Here is a 23,346-nt window from a genome sequence, read left to right as displayed (position 1 = left end):
AGGGGTATCTGAATGGTATGTCTTTGTGTGTCTGCAAACCTATTGGCTTTGGCAATTCTTTTTAGGGCTATGGTTTTGAATTTCAGAAATGCAGTGCAGGAAGTGGAAATACAATAGTGTGATTGACAATGGTAATGAGTTCAGATATGGCCGATGCAGACTTTGCCAAAGGAGATTGAGGAGTGTCAGGGGCAACTGACAGATTGAGATGTTACCCCAGTCAGGGGTTTATAAAAAGAGAAATGCTGGCCCTGCGATTTTTGATAGCTATATTTTGAGCAACAAACCAAATCCTTGTTATGATTTGTATGGTCGAATTTATTTAAACCATTTACTTTTTCATATAAATCTCATTAAGTTAAAGCATTGATTGCATGAGAAAAACACTACGTACATACAATTTATACAAAAACATTTGACAAAGAATTTTAACAAAAATACATAAATACATATAACAAAATGACATCCAATCATTTAGTGTACATAAATATACAAATACGGTCATACGAGAAGCATCAGTCGTTATGTAGTATTAAGCAATGAAGCTATTTGCAGTAAGGAAAAGAAAACAAAATGAATTGTAACAAATACAAATTTTCAATTGTCTGATAAATAAACTTGAATTCTTTCTGCTATTGCCAATTCCTTTCTGCTATTGGGCAATAGCAGAAAGGAATTGGCAATAGCAGAAAGAATTCAAGTTTATTTATCAGACAATTGAAAATTTGTATTTGTTACAATTCATTTTGTTTTCTTTTCCTTACTGCAAATAGCTTCATTGCTTAATACTACATAACGACTGCTGGCCCTGCGATTTTTGATAGCTATATTTTGAGCAACAAACCAAATCCTTGTTATGATTTGTATGGTCGAATTTATTTAAACCATTTACTTTTTCATATAAATCTCATTAAGTTAAAGCATTGATTGCATGAGAAAAACACTACGTACATACAATTTATACAAAAACATTTGACAAAGAATTTTAACAAAAATACATAAATACATATAACAAAATGACATCCAATCATTTAGTGTACATAAATATACAAATACGGTCATACGAGAAGCATCAGTCGTTATGTAGTATTAAGCAATGAAGCTATTTGCAGTAAGGAAAAGAAAACAAAATGAATTGTAACAAATACAAATTTTCAATTGTCTGATAAATAAACTTGAATTCTTTCTGCTATTGCCAATTCCTTTCTGCTATTGGGCAATAGCAGAAAGGAATTGGCAATAGCAGAAAGAATTCAAGTTTATTTATCAGACAATTGAAAATTTGTATTTGTTACAATTCATTTTGTTTTCTTTTCCTTACTGCAAATAGCTTCATTGCTTAATACTACATAACGACTGATGCTTCTCGTATGACCGTATTTGTATATTTATGTACACTAAATGATTGGATGTCATTTTGTTATATGTATTTATGTATTTTTGTTAAAATTCTTTGTCAAATGTTTTTGTATAAATTGTATGTACGTAGTGTTTTTCTCATGCAATCAATGCTTTAACTTAATGAGATTTATATGAAAAAGTAAATGGTTTAAATAAATTCGACCATACAAATCATAACAAGGATTTGGTTTGTTGCTCAAAATATAGCTATCAAAAATCGCAGGGCCAGCATTTCTCTTTTTATAAATTATTCTATGGTCCAGCTGACCCTGTGTCCCGGGACCTAACTCCTTATTTTCTGCAAACCCCAGTCAGGGGGGCACAGTTACTTTGCTTGCACTGAAGCCAATGACAACCTAGCTAATCCACTGCCTAAGAGAGGCTATCAGTATGCAGAACTGGGGAAATGTTGCACTGTGACTTACTGGCTCCTTTTTGATGAAGATCCTCACTTGGATTCTCACCAAAGCTAGAGAGCGTGGGAGGGATACAGAAGCACTCTGCAACTTTTGAATAGTATGGGGACAGCTCCTTAACACGCACCCCTGAGTACACGGCCCCTTCCAGCTCTGAAGTCATGCAGTCTCAAATAGTGGGTTGCAAGGCTGCAGGGTTTGGGCAGGAAAGGTGCTGTGGGACCACTGGTCAGGTTGACCTGGGGGAGAGATATCACTGCCGCACTGTGATAATGGCCATTGCAAATTCAAAGAATACATTCACAACAAAAGCAAATACGTCCAACATTTGTACCAGGACAGGGATAAAAAGATACTTTGATGAAGTTCCCCTACTGTCCTTCCTATCCAGGCTGGGCCGAAGAGAGTAGGGGGAAAATATATCTCATGAAGTCAAATCCTGGATCCAGTTTTAGATTTGCTTTTTCAAAATGGAACACCCTGCACCAAAATAGCTGCAGGCGAAATGCAAGTATATATCTCTGTGGTCAGAAATCCTGGGAACTTAGGAGTGCAAGTCCGCTGAGAATAACAACTATGCAGTGGGCTCTAGTGGATTCAAGACTGCTGGCCCTGACCCAGACGAAGAAGATACAAATTACCCAGAGAGAACAAAATCTCAAGCAGAGCCATTGATAGATGAGGAGTAAGGAGAAAGGAAAGATGTGGAGAAAATAGAGATGTAAAATGTCTAGGTCCATGTGCAAGCACTGCAAACTATCACCTCTGCAATCACATTGGATAAAGCAAGTAGTGCATTTCCACTGATTGAACAGCCCCCCCCTTTCCACAAATACTATGGATTCAGCTTACACACTGACAGTAGTAGGGGCATTGAATACAAAAGAAAATAAATTGGGGAATGCCCCAAGAATAACAAATCTGGAACAATCCCTGATACATTAAATAAACCTGAGAGCTAATTACTCATAGGGCGCACTTTTTCTGTCAGCGCCACGATGCACCTTTAAATAGGTGCGCCATGTGCAAACAGGGAAAGTTCACCCTATTACAGCGAATGCTGCAAACTGGTGCTGCCCTGGGGGCAGCGCATTTAAGTGAAATATTGAGTGGCTGCTTCAAAGCTGCTCCATATTTCACAGTGCAGGCAGCAACCCACCTGCACTTCACGGTGAGATTAGAGATCCTTTTGCAGACAGGTGTAGTGGATGACCGCACCCGGCTGCAGGAGGATGTCTCGGGTGGGGTCCATATGACACCCTTTCCTCCCTCCAGAGGTCTGCACTCGGGGCGCAATAACAGTGTGCCTCCTGACGGCTTCTTTTTTTTGTGCCTGTGTCCATATTAACATGCGGGTGCAGAGGCAAAGAGATTACCTTGTTAGCATGGGGCTATGCCCCATGCAAATGAGTGAGTTCTCTCTTAACATAGCACTGGTGCTACATGTGCCCTTGCGTTATTACAGAATGACCTGAAAAAGCATCTGAGGCCCCTTCAAGTATCTACTGTGCCTTCTATAATACAAGGTGCCCCCCGGGGAGCACAAACAGGGCACACTTGCTTGTTGCACTCCCCTGGGCACATTCTATAATACAGCAACTGTTCCCAGTTCTAGTACTATAGCTATTCGGGATTAAAAAAATACACATTCTGATCGCAAATGGAAACAAGATTGGGTGTATAGTTGGCATTGCAGAAAATTAAGGACGCTCCCCCTCCAGGGATTCTCCCATGAAAAGGAGGCAATTCTGAAGACTTCAAAGACGCATCTCTTTCATTTACAGACACTGCTGATGACCTATCTGATTCTAGTCTTGGTGAAGAAATGGCTATCCATAAGAACGCACTAGCTATAAAGCCACGGGGAGAGGTAATGAAAGACTGCAAAATGGGTGCAGTGAATTTTCGGTCAGAGAGTAAGCAAAAGAAAGAGATGTTGATGGGACAATATAACCAATGAATTAACTTTAATTCAATATTTAACTACCACCAAGCAAGCTGGAGACATCGACGGTTCTACCTTAGCTTGTGCCTTCAATACTAAGGTTAAGAAGCAGACAGTGCTAATCAATGAACTTTGTAGCTGACCTACACTCATTGCTATTTTGAGCTGATCACAGCACATTGCAAACATAATAGAAAAGATTCAATACAAGTGAGAGCTTTATGTTCCTGGTATAACATTTGGTGTAAGGAGAGAACCAAAGTTTACCTGGGATATAACTGAGGATTGTCTAGCCTTGGAACACTATAATAAAATCCCATGGTTAATATATACATATGGATAAGAACAAGAACCTCCAAACTTGAAAATAATTGATTGTGGTTATTCCATATTGTGTACCTGTAAAAAGTCCAAGCACAGGTAATGATTAATATCTGGAAGATTAGAGTATTCCTAGTGAATAGTTGCACAATAGCTGGGTGATCTGGGATAAGGTTGTGAAAAGCAGGAACAAAATATGAGATTTAGGACATTAATTCTGTTCGTACAAATGGTTAAATTATTCAAGTTAAGGGGGAGTCTTTAAGTAATGCAGTGACGTTGGGCCTATCATTTTTTACTTTTCACCCTCATTTTTTAAAATTAATAATGGGTATACCTGTATTAAAAATCATTAGACCCTTCTTGAATGAGCACTTTAAGGAGAGTCTTCCTCCTATCGCTGTTGTTGACAACGAGGATTGTGGGTCATTTTTCCTGGGGTGGCAGAGGGAACCCCAACCAACAACTGGGACTGGGAGGATGGTGTAAGGGGAAAAGGAGGGTTGGCATGGAGAAAAAAAAGGAAAGACTGGCGCTAGCTAGGTCAAGCAGCAAGTCAAGAGAGATTGTTTTAGGATCCTAAACTGGAATATTAATGGACTGGATGCAATGACTAAGATAAGGGATGTAAGCATTTGAGACAATGATTAGGGTTGATAACCATAGATTCCCATACTTCCATGTACTGTTCGTGACCTTAGACAGGACATCTTGCGTCATTACAATTGCCATCTTTGATTACACCAATGGTGACTTCATAAAATATGCGGGCCATTGCCGCTGTGCTCTGTGCCCTTATCTGCACTACAAAAGAGGCATGTGCCCTTGCATAGAGTGAACCAAGGAGATGATATGGGGTAATGTGTTCTGTATGCAACATACAACTGCATTTCATTCCCTTTGTCCAGAGAGTAATGCACAGTGCTTTATATGGGCGGATATTTTCAGGTACTGAGTACTTGCACCTCTTTGAGAGGGAGAGTACCTGCACTTCTCAGCAGTGATACAATGCTTTTAACTGGAGAGGAAGAGGATCAGCACTTCGCAGAAGCATTTCAAGCCGCCCAGTGCATGGCTGAAGGGCATGCTCTGTACGCAGGATGTGCCCTTTGCCTATGTATGTGGCTGGCATAGGGTATAGCAGAAGACAATCTACTATGTGAGCGGCACAATGGGAATGGCCTGTCCACTGTGTACCATGTGTGAAGGACAGGTAATAGCTAATTTGATACCAGAAATGGTGTTCTAAGTGTAATTTGTGAACATCAAAACTATGCCGTCCATCGTTGATTGGACACTAACTCAATCCCTACTGCCCCTTGTTCAGACTTTTACATCCAATGGACCCCTGAGGTAGCCAGAAAAGGCAGCACATAGCGCTCTACAAAACTCCCAAAATATATATATATAATTAAGTGGTCTTTGGTTGGCGGGGGGAGGGGGTTGGGGGTACTGGAGGGGTGACTGGTATGATTTGGTAGCTAACCTTAACTAGAGATTTTCATACATTTTGTAGGTATCAGATCAGTACCTTAACGTCCCTTCAATCGAAGTTGTTTTCAAGAAATTTGCAAGTGTTTTTTCCAATCTGTCAATATCAAAATCTGCCCCTTGCTGGGCTCACCAAACCCTGCTCATGCCAATGAATCCGTGATCATAATCATGTCTAGTGAGCACTTTCAGAGCTCGTTTAACACTCAATATGAGGGGGAGAACTTGCCAAGAGTGGCCTTTGTTTCCTGGTTGGGAAGGGCACAGTTGTTCTGCAGTGATCGAGTGACGCTAGATTTTGCAGTTATTACACAGCTCCAGGATGCCACATTGTTTTCAGTCACTACAGCAACAGCCGTGCATTTGCCTGCGCCTCTCCCTGTGGTGTTTCGCCTCAGGGGCCTCCTTGACACAGCGTTGGTTTTCGCATTCTAATTATAGCCGGACTATTTGATAATACAAAACAGCCACAGCCACTCAACCTAACCTCCGCCTTCAGTTTTCAATAAATGCTCAATTGAGGGGAGGAAAATAGCAACTTAATTTAGACAATTCTTGATTTGGAATAGGACCTTTGACCAAAACAAGGTTTCCTTCCAAAGCCGGCTGCAGAGGCCGTGGACTCTGAGGAACAAATTAATTTAGAAGCTGTGCTTTCTTTTTATAGAAAGAACACGGCGTTCATTTAAGGGTTTGTTGCAAAAGTTCAGGAGCTCTTCTAAATCTTGGATTACCTTAAAATACAGGACCTTTAGGGAGCGGTCTGCACCTCTCTGGAACAGGGCAGGTTTCAATTCATTAGGTCATAGATGTAGTGTCCTGCTAGGACACAGTCTAGTTGTTTTGGTGTAGCCTTACACTGAGCACCCACCCACCACAGACGTCACTGTGTCAGGTGACGCTGAGAATAAAAGTGGCCGAGCACACGTGCTCGAGGCCAGAATCACGATTCCCTAACTGGTGTCTGTGTCACTCGTTGTTATAGCATGTGGGCCTAGGGCCCCGACACCACAATAGAGATTTCATCAGTAGCTATGGGGGAAGGATTACGCCTCTACGGGTGAGTGCGAACAGGGGACGTTGTTTGCCATTTCTGAACCTAATTTTCAACATTTCTTTTTTCCGGAGGTTTGAACGTGTCTTTCTGAAAATTCAGCAGCACATCTCAAGTCGCGGGTGATCCACAAGTTCTCAAACTGAAGGTTTTTTTAACCAGGCTGGCCACTTCTTACTATAAGTGGGCAAGCCTGCAGATTAACAGGGAGAGCCGAGCCAGAGCCGAGCCAAGGGTCTGGCTAGGATCATAGAGCCCGTGCTGGAGCTGAGGCATGAAAATATTTGCTTAGTGAATTATACAACAAACATGGCATAAAATATGATAAGGTCTCTTCAGAATTCAAAAAAGTGTATTTCTTTAACATGTGGAAGCTTTGAGGCTAGTAGGGCACATTATATAGTATTGCCCTGAGAAGTACGTATTAAAAGTGATACTTTTGTACAACAGAAAGCCTGACTCGCATATTTGAAAGTGCTTTCATACGTGACAATGAAGAAAGCGGCGAATTGCCCAGGTTTTCTGGTTCACTTTGCAGAAATCATCCACTAAACAGCATCTATTTGTCTTTCAATATGTTAACACTGTTTTTACCTCTCGTGTATTTTTCGGTAGTTTTTAAAATACTGCGCAAACACGAGCCGAAGGGTTATTTAAGCGCTTTTCAATGGCACCCGTTACCTTACACAAGGTAACATGCATTGTTTATAGGCATAAGGAGATTGACTAGGCGCCCCCTCACTTAGAGGAGGTGCGCCCTTAGTCGTGCCATGAAACCAAGCTTAGTTGAGGGGCTAGTTGGGATCAACCTTTTCCCCCGATGACGTAGGAGCCACATTCCGAAACTGAAACTTAACATTAGCATTAGTCGGTTACATAAGGTGGCGCCACTAGGGTCTCCTCCTCTTTGTCTCCTGGGACCGCGGGGAAGCCGCAAGAACTTGAAAGCAGTGAGGCATGTGGCACGGTGGGTCTAGGAAGGCCTGGCGTAGTTTTGCAAAAAGCCTTTAGCTCAATGGAGCGAGCGTTGATTGTTAATGTAATCGAATTAGATTTGGTTAGGTTCGATACTCGTTTAAAAAAAAGAAATAAAAAAAACAATAAATATATATATATCTCATTACCTTAATATACATTTTGCTACATATTGCTGGTGAATTATATGGCCCGCGGGTGTGTCGGAAAGGGATGATGAGTTAGCTGAATGGTGTTCCGTGGGATGGGGGCGGGATGGCGGCGCGGCTGGAGCGAGTGCATCATCGTCGCCCATGTGTATCTCATATGCGGCTGTGAGATTTTCGAATGCGCTTTGGTCGTGGCATCACGGCTAGGTTTGCCGCTTTGGACTGACCTGCCAGTGGTCCTGCCTCTACTGCCCTATCCCGCAACATATGGACTATGTGGACTATGTGGAAGGATGCCTGTGGTCAGGTACCTCGGTGGGCTATGCGGTGCCCTGTATTTCAAGTAATGCAATGTTTGCTGTAGCGCGTTGGGGCCTGCCTGCACATGGTGAGCAGCTGAGTGGATCGCCGAGTCGGCCAACAAATTCAAGTACATGTGTATGGCTAAGATGAAATCAATTAAAATGTTATGCCTAATTTCCTTACTGCTTTTGACATATGGAGGTTGCAAAGTCTGTTGCTGCAATTTGATATTTATCCACTTAATGCTTTACTCGTTTCTCCCATAGTGGTTGTGTAGATTTATATGGTTGATGTGAATAAAAGTCTACGCCTTTGACAACATAATCGATTCTGGATATTCTTGGGCTCAGCGGGCATTGGGGAGTGTAAGAAGTGTGGGAGACTGAGTGTTTCATTGTGCGCGTACTATAAGTGATGTGCCCAGAATCACAGTATGTTGAACAATGCTGAGACTCAAATGGGCTGCCCAGATCCTCAGTCAGCAGCTCTGACCATAACATCCTGCATAGAGGAAGGCCGGCAGAAGCCACATGAAAGCTCGACTTGTTATGGGCTTGAGTTTCCAACAGGACCTCGAGCTGAGTCACAGCCAGGCTTCAGGCTCAAGCCTGGCTTGAGCTTTCAGTGGCTCGCCCACCTCTACAATTTACCAAGAATTGTGCTTCTTAACAAAGTCTCATGTGGACTACCAAATACTGTGAAACATACGTTTCAAGAGCTGTCAGCATAATGTATTAAGATGTTACGGTTAGTTCCTGAAACAGTTTTGTTAGAAGTTATATTTAACAATGATACATTAGTTACAAAGTTGTATTACTGAAATTTGACTTTGAAAGGGTTTGTAGTTATGTACTCAAGTTATAAACAGGGAGATATCGGCACAAAATATGTGCCGTGGAGAGTGGTATTGTAAGATTGAATTTGCAAATATAATAAATGATATTGCATTCATAGAAGTACATTGTAACAAATGTCAGAGGTAGCAGAGGGGAAATCATGCACCCCTTGGGTGTAGCTACCATTGGTGCAGCAGGTGCAGTGCACCAGAGCCCAGAGCTTTGAGGGGCCATTAAACCTTGATAATTGCTGTACTTTACTACTCCAGCAACAGTCAAACTGGCGATTTTTCCTTCTTGCACCAGGGCCCATGGCATCCTTGTTATTCTACTGTGCACTGTTAGCACCACTCAACATGCCTAATATTTGCTGACCAAAAGGCAGGGGAGAAGAGCCATTAACTATATTACTAAATGTGAATTTAATGTTGCTATTAGAGGCCTCTTTTCCTTCTGTTCCTGCACTACACCATGGACCCTGAGGCTTAAAATTTTAAATGGCAGTGCCAGGGATACTAAAGGGCATGCCATCAATAGAGGCTTTTACCCCTGGCTGCCACTGATGCCCTCATTATGAGTGGCTCAGAAAATGGCACGGATTTTCCTCACTCACAGTGTTACCAATTCCAGGGAATTGATTCAGGGTATGGTTAAATTTGGGTGATTATAAATTGGACCCCGAGAGTCCTCACATAAATTGTGAATTACTGGGTAAGATATTTAGTAATATGTTTAAATTATGAGTATTATGAAGGGCTGTGACATTTTTAAGTCCCTCTGTGGATTCTATGTGTTCTGTGCCCACTCAGAGATGTGGTCTCCAAAAGTCTACCCACTTCTTTGCATCTCATGCCTTTCTGTTTTTTACAGGCACACATGCATTACTGCCATGAAATGTCTACTGGGGTACAAATATAAAATGTCTGTCATTCTACTGCTGTGGAAATTGCATTCCTTTGAAGTCCATTAAAGTATAAGAACTTCTAACCAATTCTAACTTCTCACAATGTTTGGATTTTTGATATGGAGGGAACCATAACAGAGGTAGGAGTTCCATCATGGAGCAGTGTGGAGATGTGACAGTTGACGGATGTGTCCAATCAACTTTTTGCGATGGGCGTCATTCTCTGTAAATTGCTATATCGTTCCTGCCGAAATCTCTCTATTAAGTACTGAAATTAATATTTGATAAAATTCGACAAGATGCTCATCCACAAAGCCCTAAATTATTCTCAGTAGTCTACAAATGTAGTAAATCTAGAAGTAGAGGCAGTGCTATCTCTGCTACAAGAACCTGGAGCTGTATCTTGCAAAGTCCATGACAGGCATGCGCACTGGCTTTTTCACTCCTCTGGGACACTTTGGTGTTACAGAAATAGCCTCAGACACGCCACCCCTTTATAATGTGGATCGGCTGGTGCTGATCTCAAGGTGGTGTTACGTGCCCATCCATGTAAAAATAAGGAATCATTCACCTCTTTGCACAAACCCTGCACTGTCTGGAGGTTCTGCATTTCTTGTGCATTGTGTCATAAAGCTTAAACGTTTCGTGCAACTGAAAAGATGTCCTGCATGGAAAGCAAATGCCTTATCAGATTTTTTAAAACCATTTCCTGAGTATATTTTCTTGCCGGGGGATATTTCGTAATCACGCTGCATTTTTTTGTTTTCTTGTACTAAAGGTCGTGTTTTTGAAACGCTCCAATGAGGTTTCGTTCCCTTACACTGCTTTGGAATATTCCCATGAGGGCAGCTGTTCGTATGTATGACCCCTAGATAGTGTGGAAGTTAAGCAGACAGACTACAAAACACATAGATGAACTCTCCTAAAAGCCTAAAAAACAATGATTTCTGAAAGTGTTGCCTTTTTAAAAGACTACATTATTCTTAAAGATCCTTTATTTCCTTTTATTCTTAAAGATCCTTTTCCTTATTGTTCTTAGAGATCCTTTATTATCATTTGTTTGTGCGGAAAGGGCTACATCGTGCGGCCACACTCCCCGGTTAAATCTTGCCACAACCCTCACCGCCATTTTTGGAGGTTGGTGGTCTAGTCTCAGGACGGCAATGCATCTATTAGGAGAAGGCCAGTGTCGACGAACAGCGGACATGCGCAGCGAGCGTGCCAAAGCCATACCCATCTGCGTCTGTCCTTGGCCGGACCACACCCTGCGCCAGGACCCCTGGCTGTTTTCTCACCCAAGTATATTTATTCAAAGAATGCTCCTGGAGCTCGGCCACCAAGGTAGGAACAATCTCTGTGACCCTCTAAACCCAATTTTAATATTGACTGTTGTAGATTTAAAAAACTACAACATTACATTGATGCCAAACAATGCTTCATGAGTGGAGGCGTGGACTATGTTGCAATCCCTTCCATTAACCCCTAATTCCATTCTACTGTCTGATTCACTTACTTGAATTCTCCTTTATACGCTTTCTCTTATTAAAAATAAATATGAATTCCCTGAGTTTGTGGACTATTATTCTCCAGATATTATTTTGTTAAAGAAACCTGGGCCGATCCTACATCAGACTCTGATTTACGAATTGCTATTCCAGTTGGTTAAAATATTTACAGACTGGACTAGCCAGCAACGTGGCGGTGGGCTCGAAATAAATTTTCGCAACCATCTTAAAGCCTTGTTTCAGCTTATCCCACACATAGACTGCAAAGCCCTTATGTTTAATTTTAAATGGACCAATACTGTCCCCCCAATGGCATTTTAATCTATCGTCCCCCCTGGGCCCACAGCAAAACGTATTCAAGCCTAAATTAAGTTCACTGCATCATGTATGGATCTCCCTAATACTGAAATCCTTGGGGATTTTAATTTGGAAATTCTAGACAATAAAAACACAGAACACCTCATTGAGAGCCTGTTTAGTTTTGACTTTACTCAAATAATAATACCTCAGGTACACATCTGGCAAACCACACCCTTGATTGGGTTTTTACCAGTAATCATGAGTTTAGTTTTGAGAAAGTCCTGCCCCTGACGTGGACTGACCACAAAGCATTTATTTATTTATTTGCAAGGTTTTATATAGTGCTGGCTAGTCATTGTTTCTCTTGCTTAAAGTCCTTACTAATAACAGCATTAGCCACCATATGCCTTCTTTGATTAAATTCCGCCCCTGGCAAAAAATTGACAAGACTAAACTAAATAATACTCTTTTGAAGTCTCAAGGGGGGACCCAGGGAGAGCCAGGCGCGAGCCGGTCTCTCCCTGGGCAGGTTCGCGCGAGGAACATAACAGGTGGCTGATTAGCGCAGAGGGAAAAGGGGAAGTCAGGCGGGGATTATTAACTGCGTGGCGGGAGGCGTGAAGGGAGGTTGTTTTGCGCGGTACCTGGGTCATGGAAGAAGCGGCGGAGGTTAGGCGGGCGGTTCAACTCCTCTGTGCAGCAGGGCGGGAGGATTTGTTGATGCCCGGCGTCCTGGAGGAGGCGTGGGTCGGCTTGTCCCGCCCCCCTCGCAAAGCTGCGGAGGGCGTCGCCAGGGCGGTGGAGGCGTGTCTGTCGCCGGGCCCTGAGGACGACGACGACGGCGAGGCGGCCATGCCGGCCGATGGGCCTGGGCTTGTTCTGCAGGCCGAGGAGGCAGGACCCCCGCCGTGTGACCCGGGCGCCCTCCAGCAGGTATGTGAAGCCCCTTTTTTACCTGCTTGTTCACGAGGGGCGCCCGGGGGGAGGCGGGGGCGTTCTGCGGGCCGCTTGACACCGCGTCCAGGCGGTCTCGCTGCTGGGTCGTCGGGGAAGCAGCAGGCGGGGCCCAGGCCCAAGCGAGGGCGCAGCGCAGAGCCGCAGGGGCGCGCGCACGCCCCCCCACTGCTGTGGTGTCTCTTGCCCCTCTGTCCTCTGTGCCGCCTTTGCCGGCTGGGGGCCCTCCATGTTTATGGATCAATGGGCAGTGTTACCTGCTCTCACCGGCCGTGTCGGGGCCTGTCTCTGCCCCCCCTCACGTTGTTGGCCCCCCTCACTCGGTTCTCATTGATGCTGGGCACTCCCGGGTTGCGATGCCTTTGCGCCCCCCCCCTGAGGCCCCGCCCCCGGCTCCTGCTGTGGTCCAGGTGGGTGCTACACATGCCACGCCGCATCCCACGGCCCCTGAGGCTGTTGTAACTGGTGCTCCTTGCCCCCGGCCCCCCCCCACCCCTAAGTCCGTGACCTTGGGGGGCAAGGGCATGCTGCGCAAAGGGGCGCCCCCCGCCATTGGTCAGTCTCTGTTCCCGGTCCCCAGGGGCCGCCCGGGTGGGCTTCTGGGTGGTCCTGAGGCTGGCTCGGTGGGTGGATTAGGGCTGGCGTCGGGGGGTGAGTGCGGTTCTCATGTTGGGGGTGATGTTTTAGGGGCTGTTTCCTCGTCTGGCTCGAGCGGCCGCAGTTTTCACTCTGCGCCTTCGGCTGGGCGGCTGTTGGCTGTTTCTACGGGCCCGGGAACTGTCCACACGGCTGTTTCCAGTGGTGGGCTTACAGGGGGGCTGTCTGGAGCGGACGGCTCTTCTACAGCTTTCAGTGCACATAGCTTTCAAAACATCGACTGGCAATTTTATGATGGGGGTATTGGTGATGGGGCTATGCCCAGTGGGAGTGAACAGGTTGCATTTTCTGATGAAGCTTTCTGTGGGAGTTTTCGTGATGATGATTTGGAAGAAGGGGAATTGAGAGAGACAGATGTTGGGTTTTTGGCAGCACGGGCCCAGGGGGGTGGGTTAGGGCAACCCGCTGTTTCTCGTGTTTTGCAGGAGTCTCGAGCGGACCTTGCGGGTGTACGAGGGGCAGTGTGGTCTGGACCTTCTCAGCGGGATCGTGGGGCCGTCGCCCAGCAGTCGGAGCAGTTACCAAGAGGTAAGAATGGGTGGTGGTCAGTGTGGCAACCTAGGGAGAGTCTCCCGGTTAAGAGTACAAGATCTGTTGGTACGGGTGATGGGGTTGTGGTTGAGCGAGTCGCTCTGGCACCGAGGCTTGAGCGGCCCGTAATTTCAAATGTGCAACCTAGGGAGAGTCTCCCTGTTAAGAGTACGAGATCTTGTGGTACGGGTGATGGGGTTGTGGTTGAGCGAGTCGCTCTGGCACCGAGGCTTGAGCGGCCCGTAATTTCGAATGTTTCTACTGTACAAGTGGCAAAAGAAGTTTCTCTATCGGGGGATGGCGGGGTGGCTGCCACTCGGGTAGCGGAGGATAGTATCCTACCGAAAAAGTTGCCTTATTCTGGGGTGGGGATGCCCTTGGGGTCCCATTTGTCCGAAAAAACGAAGACTCTGATCTGGTCTGGGGCTTTTGTGGATGTTTTTCGACTTCTCCACAGGGATGTCCAGGCAAAAGAAGGGTCGAAAGAGGAGGAATTAGAATTGGCTCGGAGGCCTCGTGTTCCGAGGTCTATAGAGAACTGGACTTCGGCCTTTCTCATTTATGCCAGCGTTTATTGTCAACGTCATCCTGAGAAAGCAATAGACATGTTTAAATATGCAGATGTCATCCGCAAGGCTCACAGTTATTTTGGCGGCTTTGCTTGGTTGTCCTACGATGACGAATTTAGGGCGCGCATGGCCGCTTTCCCTGAGCGTTCGTGGGGTACAGTTGACTCTGAGTTATGGTTGCAATGGATGGCATCGGCAAACCCTCCTGCTACGACCCACACAGCTAGCGGGCAGCCTGTGTTTTATCGGCCCTTTTCAGCTCGCCCCGCTCAATCTGGGGCGGGGGTTTGGGGCAGAGGTCAATCAGCCGCTTCCGGCACTTGCTGGCATTTTAACAGGGGTTCCTGTAACAGACCCGCTTGCAGGTATAAACATGAGTGTTCGCAGTGTGGAGGGAAGCATGCCCTCACCCAGTGTTTTCCCGGCCAGAGATGGGGTGATCAGGGACGGGGTTCTGGGGGCAGGGGGCAGCAACATCAGTCTGTTTACAAGGGCCCCTACTCCTATTAGGCAGGAGGTTCTCGATCTCTGGCTGGTGGATTATCCGGATTTTGAGGCCGCTAAGATTTTGTCTTGGGGTTTCAAAATTGGGTTTCGGATTGGGTATCAGGGACCCAGGGTGGGCAGGTGGTCGGACAATTTGAAGTCTGCGAAGGAGAGTCCACATGTGGTGCGGAAGAAACTGGATGCAGAGCTTGCGGCTGGTAGGATGCTGGTCCTTTTGTGGATTGTCCCCTGCCTGACTTGATTGTATCACCCCTGGGTGTGGTGCCCAAGAAGGCGGAAGGGGAGTTTTGTCTTATCCATCACCTGTCCTGGCCCGAGGGTTCATCAATCAATGACTTTATTGATCCAGCTGACTCAACTGTCAATTATGCTTCAGTGGACGATGCCTTGCGGCTCGTGCGCACGGCTGGTGTTGGGGCTTTGCTGGCGAAGAGCGACATTCAGTCGGCTTTCCGGCTATTGCCCATTCACCCTTGGGATTTCAGTCTGTTAGGAATGCATTTTGATGGTAGTTTCTACGTGGATCGGGTGTTGCCCATGGGCTGTTCAGTGTCATGCTCCCTGTTTGAAACTTTCAGTACCTTCCTACAGTGGCGATTCACTTTTGTTAGTGGCCACGCGTTGGTCTGTCATTACCTTGATGATTTTCTTTTCATTGGGGAGGGTTGCTCTGGGCAGTGTCAGTCGGCTTTGAACATCTTTCAGGCTCTAGCGGAGGAATTGGGTGTCCCCTTGGCGCCGGACAAGACAGAGGGTCCCTGTACGTCCCTGACTTTTTTGGGGATCGAAATTGATACTCTGTCTATGATGGCGAGACTGCCTGTGGCTAAAGTGAAGGAAATGTCTGCTTTCATACATCTGGTGCTGGGGGAGCGGAAAGTGGTTTTGAAAACTGTTCAGAAGTTGTTGGGTTATCTCAATTTTGCTTGCCGGGTTGTTCGGGCGGGCAGGACGTTCTGCAGACGTCTGGGTCTGTCCATGTCCGGAGCAAGCCTTCCCCATCATAGGGTGCGCATTACCACCGCTGTGCGTGCCGATTTGACTGTCTGGCTTCGTTTTCTGCAAGACTTTAATGGCGTGTCCTTGTTTTTTGCGGATGAGGACATGGTGTGGCAAGTACAGTTGTTCACTGATGCGTCAGGGGCTCACGGATTCGGAATATTTTGGGAAGGTCGATGGTGCGCGGCCGGCTGGCCGGCGCACTGGAAGGATCAGGGTCGCAGCATTGCGTTTCTGGAGCTCTTCCCGCTGCTGGTTGCTTTGCACCTATGGGGGGATGAGTTTCAGAATCGTTCCGTCTTGTTTCACGTGGACAATTTGGCTGTAGTACACCTTGTCAATCACCAAAAGGCTCGCGATTTGCGGGTTTTGCGGCTCCTGCGCGCATTCATGCTGCGGTGTCTGCAACTGAATATTGTCTTTAAAGCGCGGCATGTTCCTGGTACTTCTAATTGCATCGCTGACTCTTTGTCTCGCTTTCAGTGGTCCGAGTTCCGCAAGTTAGCTCCTGGGGCGGACCTGGCACCAACAGCGATCCCACAGTACGTATGGGACCTGGGGGATTGAGGGTTCACCACTTGGTGGAAAATTCTGTGGCTGAATCCACCAGGCGGGGTTATGTGAAAGCCTGGTCTGAGTTTCTGCAGTTTTGTAAGGTTTCGATGGGGCCGTTCAGGGCTGGTTGGTCTGATGAACAATGCATCTTGCAGTTTGTTTTACAGCTGGCGGACAAAGGCCTGTCGCCCAATACCATTTCGGGTAAATTGGCTGGGGTTTCTTTTTATGGACAGCTTTGGTGGGGGAGGGATCCGGTTGGGGGGGTGTTGGTTCGTAAATTGTTGAAAGGTTTGGCCAGGCTCCGGGCTGGGGGTCAGCAGCTCCGGCAGCCTGTGACGTTTGAATTGCTCCAGTTGATGTTGCTGGAACTGGAGGTGTGTTGTCATGATGCTTTTGAGTGTGCCAAATTTCGTTTGTGTTTTGTGTGGTTGTTCTTTGGGGCATTTCGGGCATCAGAGTTGCTGGGGTTGCGGGGCAGGGTAGGTATGACCAGCGGTGAGGTGGTGTTGGAAAGTGACAGAGTGCGACTTTGGCTGCGGGCATCCAAAACCGACCAGATGGGGAGGGGTAAGTGGGTGTTCCTTGGTAGGAGTGGGGTCTCTGCATGTTGCCCGGTTGGGGAATGGGAAGTGTTTGTGTCCTCTCCGCATTTTCTCCAGGGGTCCATATTTTGTCATGCGGATGGTAGTCCCATAGTTGCATCTCAATTGTTGGCTGTATTACGCAAGGTCTTGCTGCGTTTGGGGAAGGACCCTGTTCAGTTTGGTACCCATTCCTTCAGAATTGGTGCGGCGACGGAGGCCGCCCGCCTGGGGTGGGACTGGTCCCAGATCAGACGCATTGGTCGTTGGCGTTCCAAGTGTTGTGAAAAGTATGTGAGGAAATAGTGCATTTTTGGCTGGTCTAACATTTCTTTCTCTCCTAGGTCCCTGGCTATCAGTCGCCGGATGCAAAAGGAGGGTGTGGATACTGGGGCACTCTTTCATTAAAAGAGCAGCTTTAGCCGCTGCCAGCCAGCTTTGTGGGAGATCGCTTGGTCTGAACAGTATGACACATGAAGTCTCATGGCATGGAACAGGGGGAATGCGCTGGGGTGGGCTTTTTCCCGCCTTGGCTGCTTTGGTTTCGCAGTGTTTGGGGGGCCCTCCGGATCTCCTGGTGCTACATTTGGGAGAGAATGACTTGGTTTCTCTCTCTGGGCTGACCTTGTTAAAATTAATGAAGCAGGACCTGGAAATCATCCGAACCACATGGGAGAGCACCATGCTCATATGGACTGAGTTTGTGCCCCGTTTGCACTGGCGTGGGGCACGGACCCATTCTGCCCTGGAAAAGGCTAGACGGAAAGTGAACAGGACAATGCGCCTTTTTTGTCAACATTGGGGGATATACAGTTTGAACCATTATCATTTACAAGTATCTGAACATCATTTATTTTGTGAGGACGGTGTGCATCTCTCAGCTTTGGGCCTCTCTTTTTACCTCCTTGAACTCAGGGACTTGATTAGCAAGGTTCTTCAAGTACAGTTGTGGTGTGCTCCTTCCTTTCCTTTAGGTGGGGCAGGAAAACGCTAAAGGTTTTCCTGGGTGGCGGGTTTTTGTTAGTGGGGGTGGGCAGCCTGGAGCGGGTTGGCCATCCTGAAGGGTAGCGTTGGGTAGGCTAGGGTTAGTAGGCAGGAGTTTGTTCGGGGTTTTGGGATTTAGGTTTCGTAGGCTCACTGTAGAGTTGAATTATGTAAATAATAAATAAATAATGAATATGTTTATGATATTGATGATGCACCTGTCCTAAAATAAAAGTGGCCTTTCTTGCTCCTAAAAGAAGGTGTGGACAATGTTTTCTTGCGCGAGGGGGGACCCAGGGAGAGCCAGGCGCGAGCCGGTCTCTCCCTGGGCAGGTTCGCGCGAGGAACATAACAGGTGGCTGATTAGCGCAGAGGGAAAAGGGGAAGTCAGGCGGGGATTATTAACTGCGTGGCGGGAGGCGTGAAGGGAGGTTGTTTTGCCCCACCCACCCTCCCTCTTTTTTCTTTTTCTTTATTTATTTCTGGGCTTGTTATTTTGCGGTGCTCTAGGCACTGTTTAGTTTAGGTAGGTTTGCCACTGTTAGGATGGGTGCCTTTGTTCTTTTGTAGGCGGGTTTTTGTTAGTGGGGGTGGGCAGCCTGGAGCGGGTTGGCCATCCTGAAGGGTAGCGTTGGGTAGGCTAGGGTTAGTAGGCAGGAGTTTGTTCGGGGTTTTGGGATTTAGGTTTCGTAGGCTCACTGTAGAGTTGAATTATGTAAATAATAAATAAATAATGAATATGTTTATGATATTGATGATGCACCTGTCCTAAAATAAAAGTGGCCTTTCTTGCTCCTAAAAGAAGGTGTGGACAATGTTTTCTTGCGCGACCCACATTTGAAAATAACATTGGGACAGCTACCACTAATTTTACGTACTTGATTGACTCTGCAGTCTCTCAGCTGGCCCCTGAAAGACGATCAAAAACCACAGAAGTAAGCCTTCTGCTCCTTGTTATTCACAAGATATAAATTTATTAAAACAAAAATGCAGCCTTCAGGAAGAAAAATGGAGAAAAACGATTGCCCAACTTATCTGCAATAGTCCTTTATTATAGCAGAAAAATCCAGATACTTTACTGATAAAATTAACACTGCAAAAAACTCTTTTAAAGAGTTATTTAAAACAGTGAAAACTCTGGCCAACCAGCGCTAACAACACAATAGTACCTGACCAAACCCTGAGCAATACATTAGCTAATTTCTTCCAGTCAAAGGTTAATGCAATCTTTAATCAATTCACCTCCAATCTGAATGGCAAGTCCACTGAGTCCAGGAATGTTATACCCAATGTAACATTTAATGTTTTTTTCAGCTTTTACCCCTCTCACTGGTGAAAAGGTTACCAAACTCATCAAAGTCACTAAATCAGGGCCCCTACTGATCCATGATGCCTCCCTAATGTTCTTCATAGTGTCTTAGGGAACGTAGAAGTTCTTCTATCAGAACTGCTAAACAAGATTATCATTTCAGGGCACATTCCTTCAGCCTGGAAGATGACATTGGTTCTTCCACTACTCAAAAAACCTCCCTTGATGCCAGAGCCATGAAAAACTATCAGCCCATCTCGTACCTTTCTTTGCCAGCCAAGATTCTTGAGAAAGTCATGAATGTGGATCTCATTGCCTTCCTTGACGAACACCATCTCCGGGACCTCTCTCAGTACAGTTTTAGGCCCCATCACTGTACTGAATAAGCCCTAGTGGCTGCTTTGGAAGAAATCGGGTCCACAGTTGACGAGGGCTGTAAGGAGGCTCTGATTCTTCTGGAATTATCGGCCATGTTTGATACCATCAACCACTCACTGATAATCGACTGGCTGGAGTCCATCGGCATCAGGGAATCTGTCCTTTCCCTTTTAAGCTCATTCGTTTATGCTTATAGAGAGCGAGTGGTATCTTTGGACAATTTTACCTCAGAGTTTTAAGGTAGCTCCAAACAAACTCTGTGCGTCGTCCAAGCACCGGATGCTGAACACTCGCAGCAAACCTTGAGAAATGGTGTGTTTTGCATGAAATATAAGAGGCACTGCAAACCAAATATCTAGACCCCACCCAAACATTTCAACATTGCAGTGGAAGCCAATAAGCGCTGATCATTTTAAACTGAATACAACTAAACCAGGTTATTTAAATTTAAGGCCCAAGTTATTACATTAAATTCCATTTTTCCACAAATCCACCGATTGCCAGCAGCGAAAAGTTGTCTAGAAGCATGAAGGCCAGCCATATACTAAGAGGTGGGTGCAGCTACCAGTGAACTGTCTGTGTCCGGGGCCAGTGGAGTCCACAGGCAGCAGGTACGAAATACTCACACACTCGCATGGGCATGAAGTATGTGCACGCCCACATATATTTAAATGTCGTATGCATATGTGTGTTAATGACATGTGCGAATGCAGTATGTCCTCACACAAGTATATCTATACATATATTTACATCAGTGTGTGTAATATTTGTCTCTGCCTCATTATGAATATGCATAACCATTCCACTGATGTTTCCAAAGGATTCCCGGATGATTTGGTCGATGTGGGGATGGGAAGTGTGGGGTCCGAGAGTGGGTACTAGGTTGTGTGAATCCCAAAGTGGTCTTTGCTCCATAACGTTTGTGGGACTTTTATAGTCATGGAAGTTTGGAACTGAAACTGGCAAACCAATGTCCCCACATACCATACACATTATGGTAGCTCTTTAGTTATAAAACGTTAATTCTTATAACATCCAACCCTCTTTCCCTCTCCCTGATTCTCTTACTACCTCTTTTTTCTCTCTTTCCGTCTCGCTCACTTGCCTCTACCTTTCACTCTCTCACTTCTTTGACTCGCCACTGCCCCCTAGTACCTCCCCCCGTTTCGTTCTCCCTTTTTTCCCCCTATTTCACCTGTCGTTTATCTCTCTTTGTGTCCTCTCAATCGCTTGCTCTTTCTCAGCTTCCATATCTTTCACTATCTCCAAGTTTTTGGGATCATAAGAGAATCAGGTCTGGTTATGTTGGCACAGAAGAGAAGAGAGGAGCATGGGTGGAGGAGGAAGTTGATTTTGTTTTCAACTTGCTTCTTCCTTGCAGCATCGTGTGCTTCTTCCTTGTAGCATCGTCAACCTATGAATCTCAAGTGGAATTTAAGATATTTTCTAAAGCAGCAATGAATGCATCTGCAGGAAGGCTGTTCCACAGAGTTATCATTGCCCATAGTGTTAAAAATACAATACTTGATTCGTGGTTTAAACGCTGCCTTCCTAGCCTTTCATGAGTTTCCTTTCTTATTTTGTGTTGGAGCAGGACCTTCGCCAAATCCTAATTTATTGACATTGTGCAACATCGGTGAGCAAATCACTTTTTTTCTCAAATGAGTTGAAGCCCAATTATTTAAGGTACCTGTAGCTCCAGTCCTCCTTTTCTAATATTTTTTCATTATATCTTTAGTTTCAACTTGAAAAGTAAGAAAACATTGTACATGCAGTATAAAAATATACTGTTCATGCAGACTCTGTCATTAAAACAATTAGTAGAAAAACATATTTGAAACAAGAAATGTGTTTCTAAAACTATCTCTTGCAGTGAAATAAGACGTGCCATGGATTCTTTAACATTTTACAATACCATCCTAGCCCCCCCCCCTTCCCAAACCTATATAAAACATGATGCTGCTTCTCTCGTCCTGGTGAGATTCATTGCCAGAGAAACTCCCAGCTCATCCTTGGTATGGTTTGGTATATAAACGCCAGCTTTAATTTGGGATGCCTTGTTCATGCATGCTCATGGTTACACAAAGAAGTAACGGCACATCAGCTGCAGGCACTTGGGTGCTGCATCTGACTGGGAAACACTTATCATCTGAAGCACATTGACAAAGCCAATAGCTCTTGCATTGCAGAGAACGATTGGCGTTGCCAATGCGTGTCCCGCTTCCTTCTCTTTTCCTCACTCTTTCGGCTTGTTTTTCATCCCTCCTTTCTTCATTTTATCAGTTTTCCTTTCTCTCGTTCTCCTCCATAGTTTTGGTTTTCCCTTGCGTCAAATCTGATTGTTAAAAAAAAGTACTGGTTACCTAAAGTGCGTGGGTGACCACATGCATCCTAGGGCACAAATGATGCACAGTGGCAAGTCTGTACTGTGCTATGGATGAATGCATGGGTGTTGTTGTGGTGTCGCCTGTGAAAGACGTCTTTATGTCACCTTCGAGGATTGAGAGCGTGCTCCAGTCGAGTTCTTGCAGGCATGTAACACCGCAGTACTACTGCATGACGAATGCCGTGATTGAGTGTGAGAGATACCACATAGTCAACATATGTTAAGCACCTTTTGGAGCGTTTAAATTGGGATGCTGTCAAAAATACATATGTTCACGGTGCCAGGCCTAATTAATATGGTGGGTTTAAGTCAAAGCACAGACGTATTAAAATAGTTCACTCAAAAACAGTCCAAGTTAAGGTTGAGGCAGAATGTTGTCGTGGACGCTGATGGACATTTATTTTAGTTGGAATAAACATTTTAACTTGGAAAAAGCTCATTTTCCGTAGACCTTCCCCACTGTGCTGACTGATGGGGACACAACCCAGAACCAGGCGGCCATTTCCTGTTTGATTAATACATTAACAGTACAAAACAGCACACATTTTTAAAATGCTGCTTCAGTGTAGATTAACAAGCATGGAATAAATGGCGGTCTTGTTCCATCTCAGAACTCAATAGGTTTGTTTGTTGCATGTTTGTTTCTGTATGAGCACTTGCATCAGTCTCTTCTTTCGTGCATGAAGTAGGGACATTTGTTTGACGTAGAATTGTTGGATGGGTGTAAGGTTTTTTAGGGTCTAGTGCTGATTTATTACTTTTTTTAATGCTTTGTCCACTTTCTCCTCCTGCATACCCCACCCATCTCTTCCCTCCATGTCCCCCGCCACCTTCAGTCCTTTATTAGTATTATTTTTCTACATCATCTTCTCTCCCTTTTTAGCTTGAAACCTACCAGACAGCGCAGCTCTCTGGTTTGCTAAAGACATCTTGGGGACATTCAGAAAGCTGACCTAGGAATACATTCTGCTCATTGCTTACCATTGGCTTTGTGGTTTGTAACTCATATTTCTGGCTTGAGGTCGTCCAAAACTTTGTTTACTGTATTCTTCATTGATTTCACTTTCTGTAAACAGGCCTTTAAATCATGTTCTTATTATGTCACATTTTCTGTCCATTCAAGGACAGAGGTCAAATGGCAAGCTTTGTCTTCCATGGAGCTTAGTGTTTACTTTCTATTCTCTGACTTCAAACTGAGAACATTTATGTGACAATCCTGCTGAGTATCCATGTCAGAGGAAAAGGTGTAGGGTTTTGTTTTCTAGCACACAACAACAACAAGAAAATAACCGTGCTGATATTTCAGAATATATCAGAATTAGTACAAACGAAA

The 23,346-nt window shown here is 45.3% G+C and overlaps 2 protein-coding genes across 3 annotated transcripts in view; both read left to right on the top strand.

Annotated features, from left to right (window-relative positions):
• The window catches only part of CLMN (calmin), a 558,733-nt gene that overhangs the window by 204,804 nt on the left and 330,583 nt on the right, over positions 1 to 23,346 (top strand). The window lies entirely within an intron of this gene.
• Positions 13,272 to 18,609, top strand: LOC144782757 (uncharacterized). The gene is made up of 2 exons (XM_078662064.1): positions 13,272 to 13,739; positions 17,301 to 18,609. The coding sequence occupies exons 1-2, from the start codon at positions 13,469 to 13,471 to the stop codon at positions 17,948 to 17,950; spliced, it is 921 nt and encodes a 306-aa protein (XP_078518190.1). The 5' UTR covers positions 13,272 to 13,468; the 3' UTR covers positions 17,951 to 18,609.

This window comes from Lissotriton helveticus, chromosome 9 (assembly GCF_964261635.1).
Source record: "Lissotriton helveticus chromosome 9, aLisHel1.1, whole genome shotgun sequence".
Taxonomy (NCBI): Eukaryota; Metazoa; Chordata; class Amphibia; order Caudata; family Salamandridae; genus Lissotriton; species Lissotriton helveticus.
Note: the sequence above shows the minus strand (reverse complement) of the source record. Positions and strands in the feature narration are given on the sequence as shown.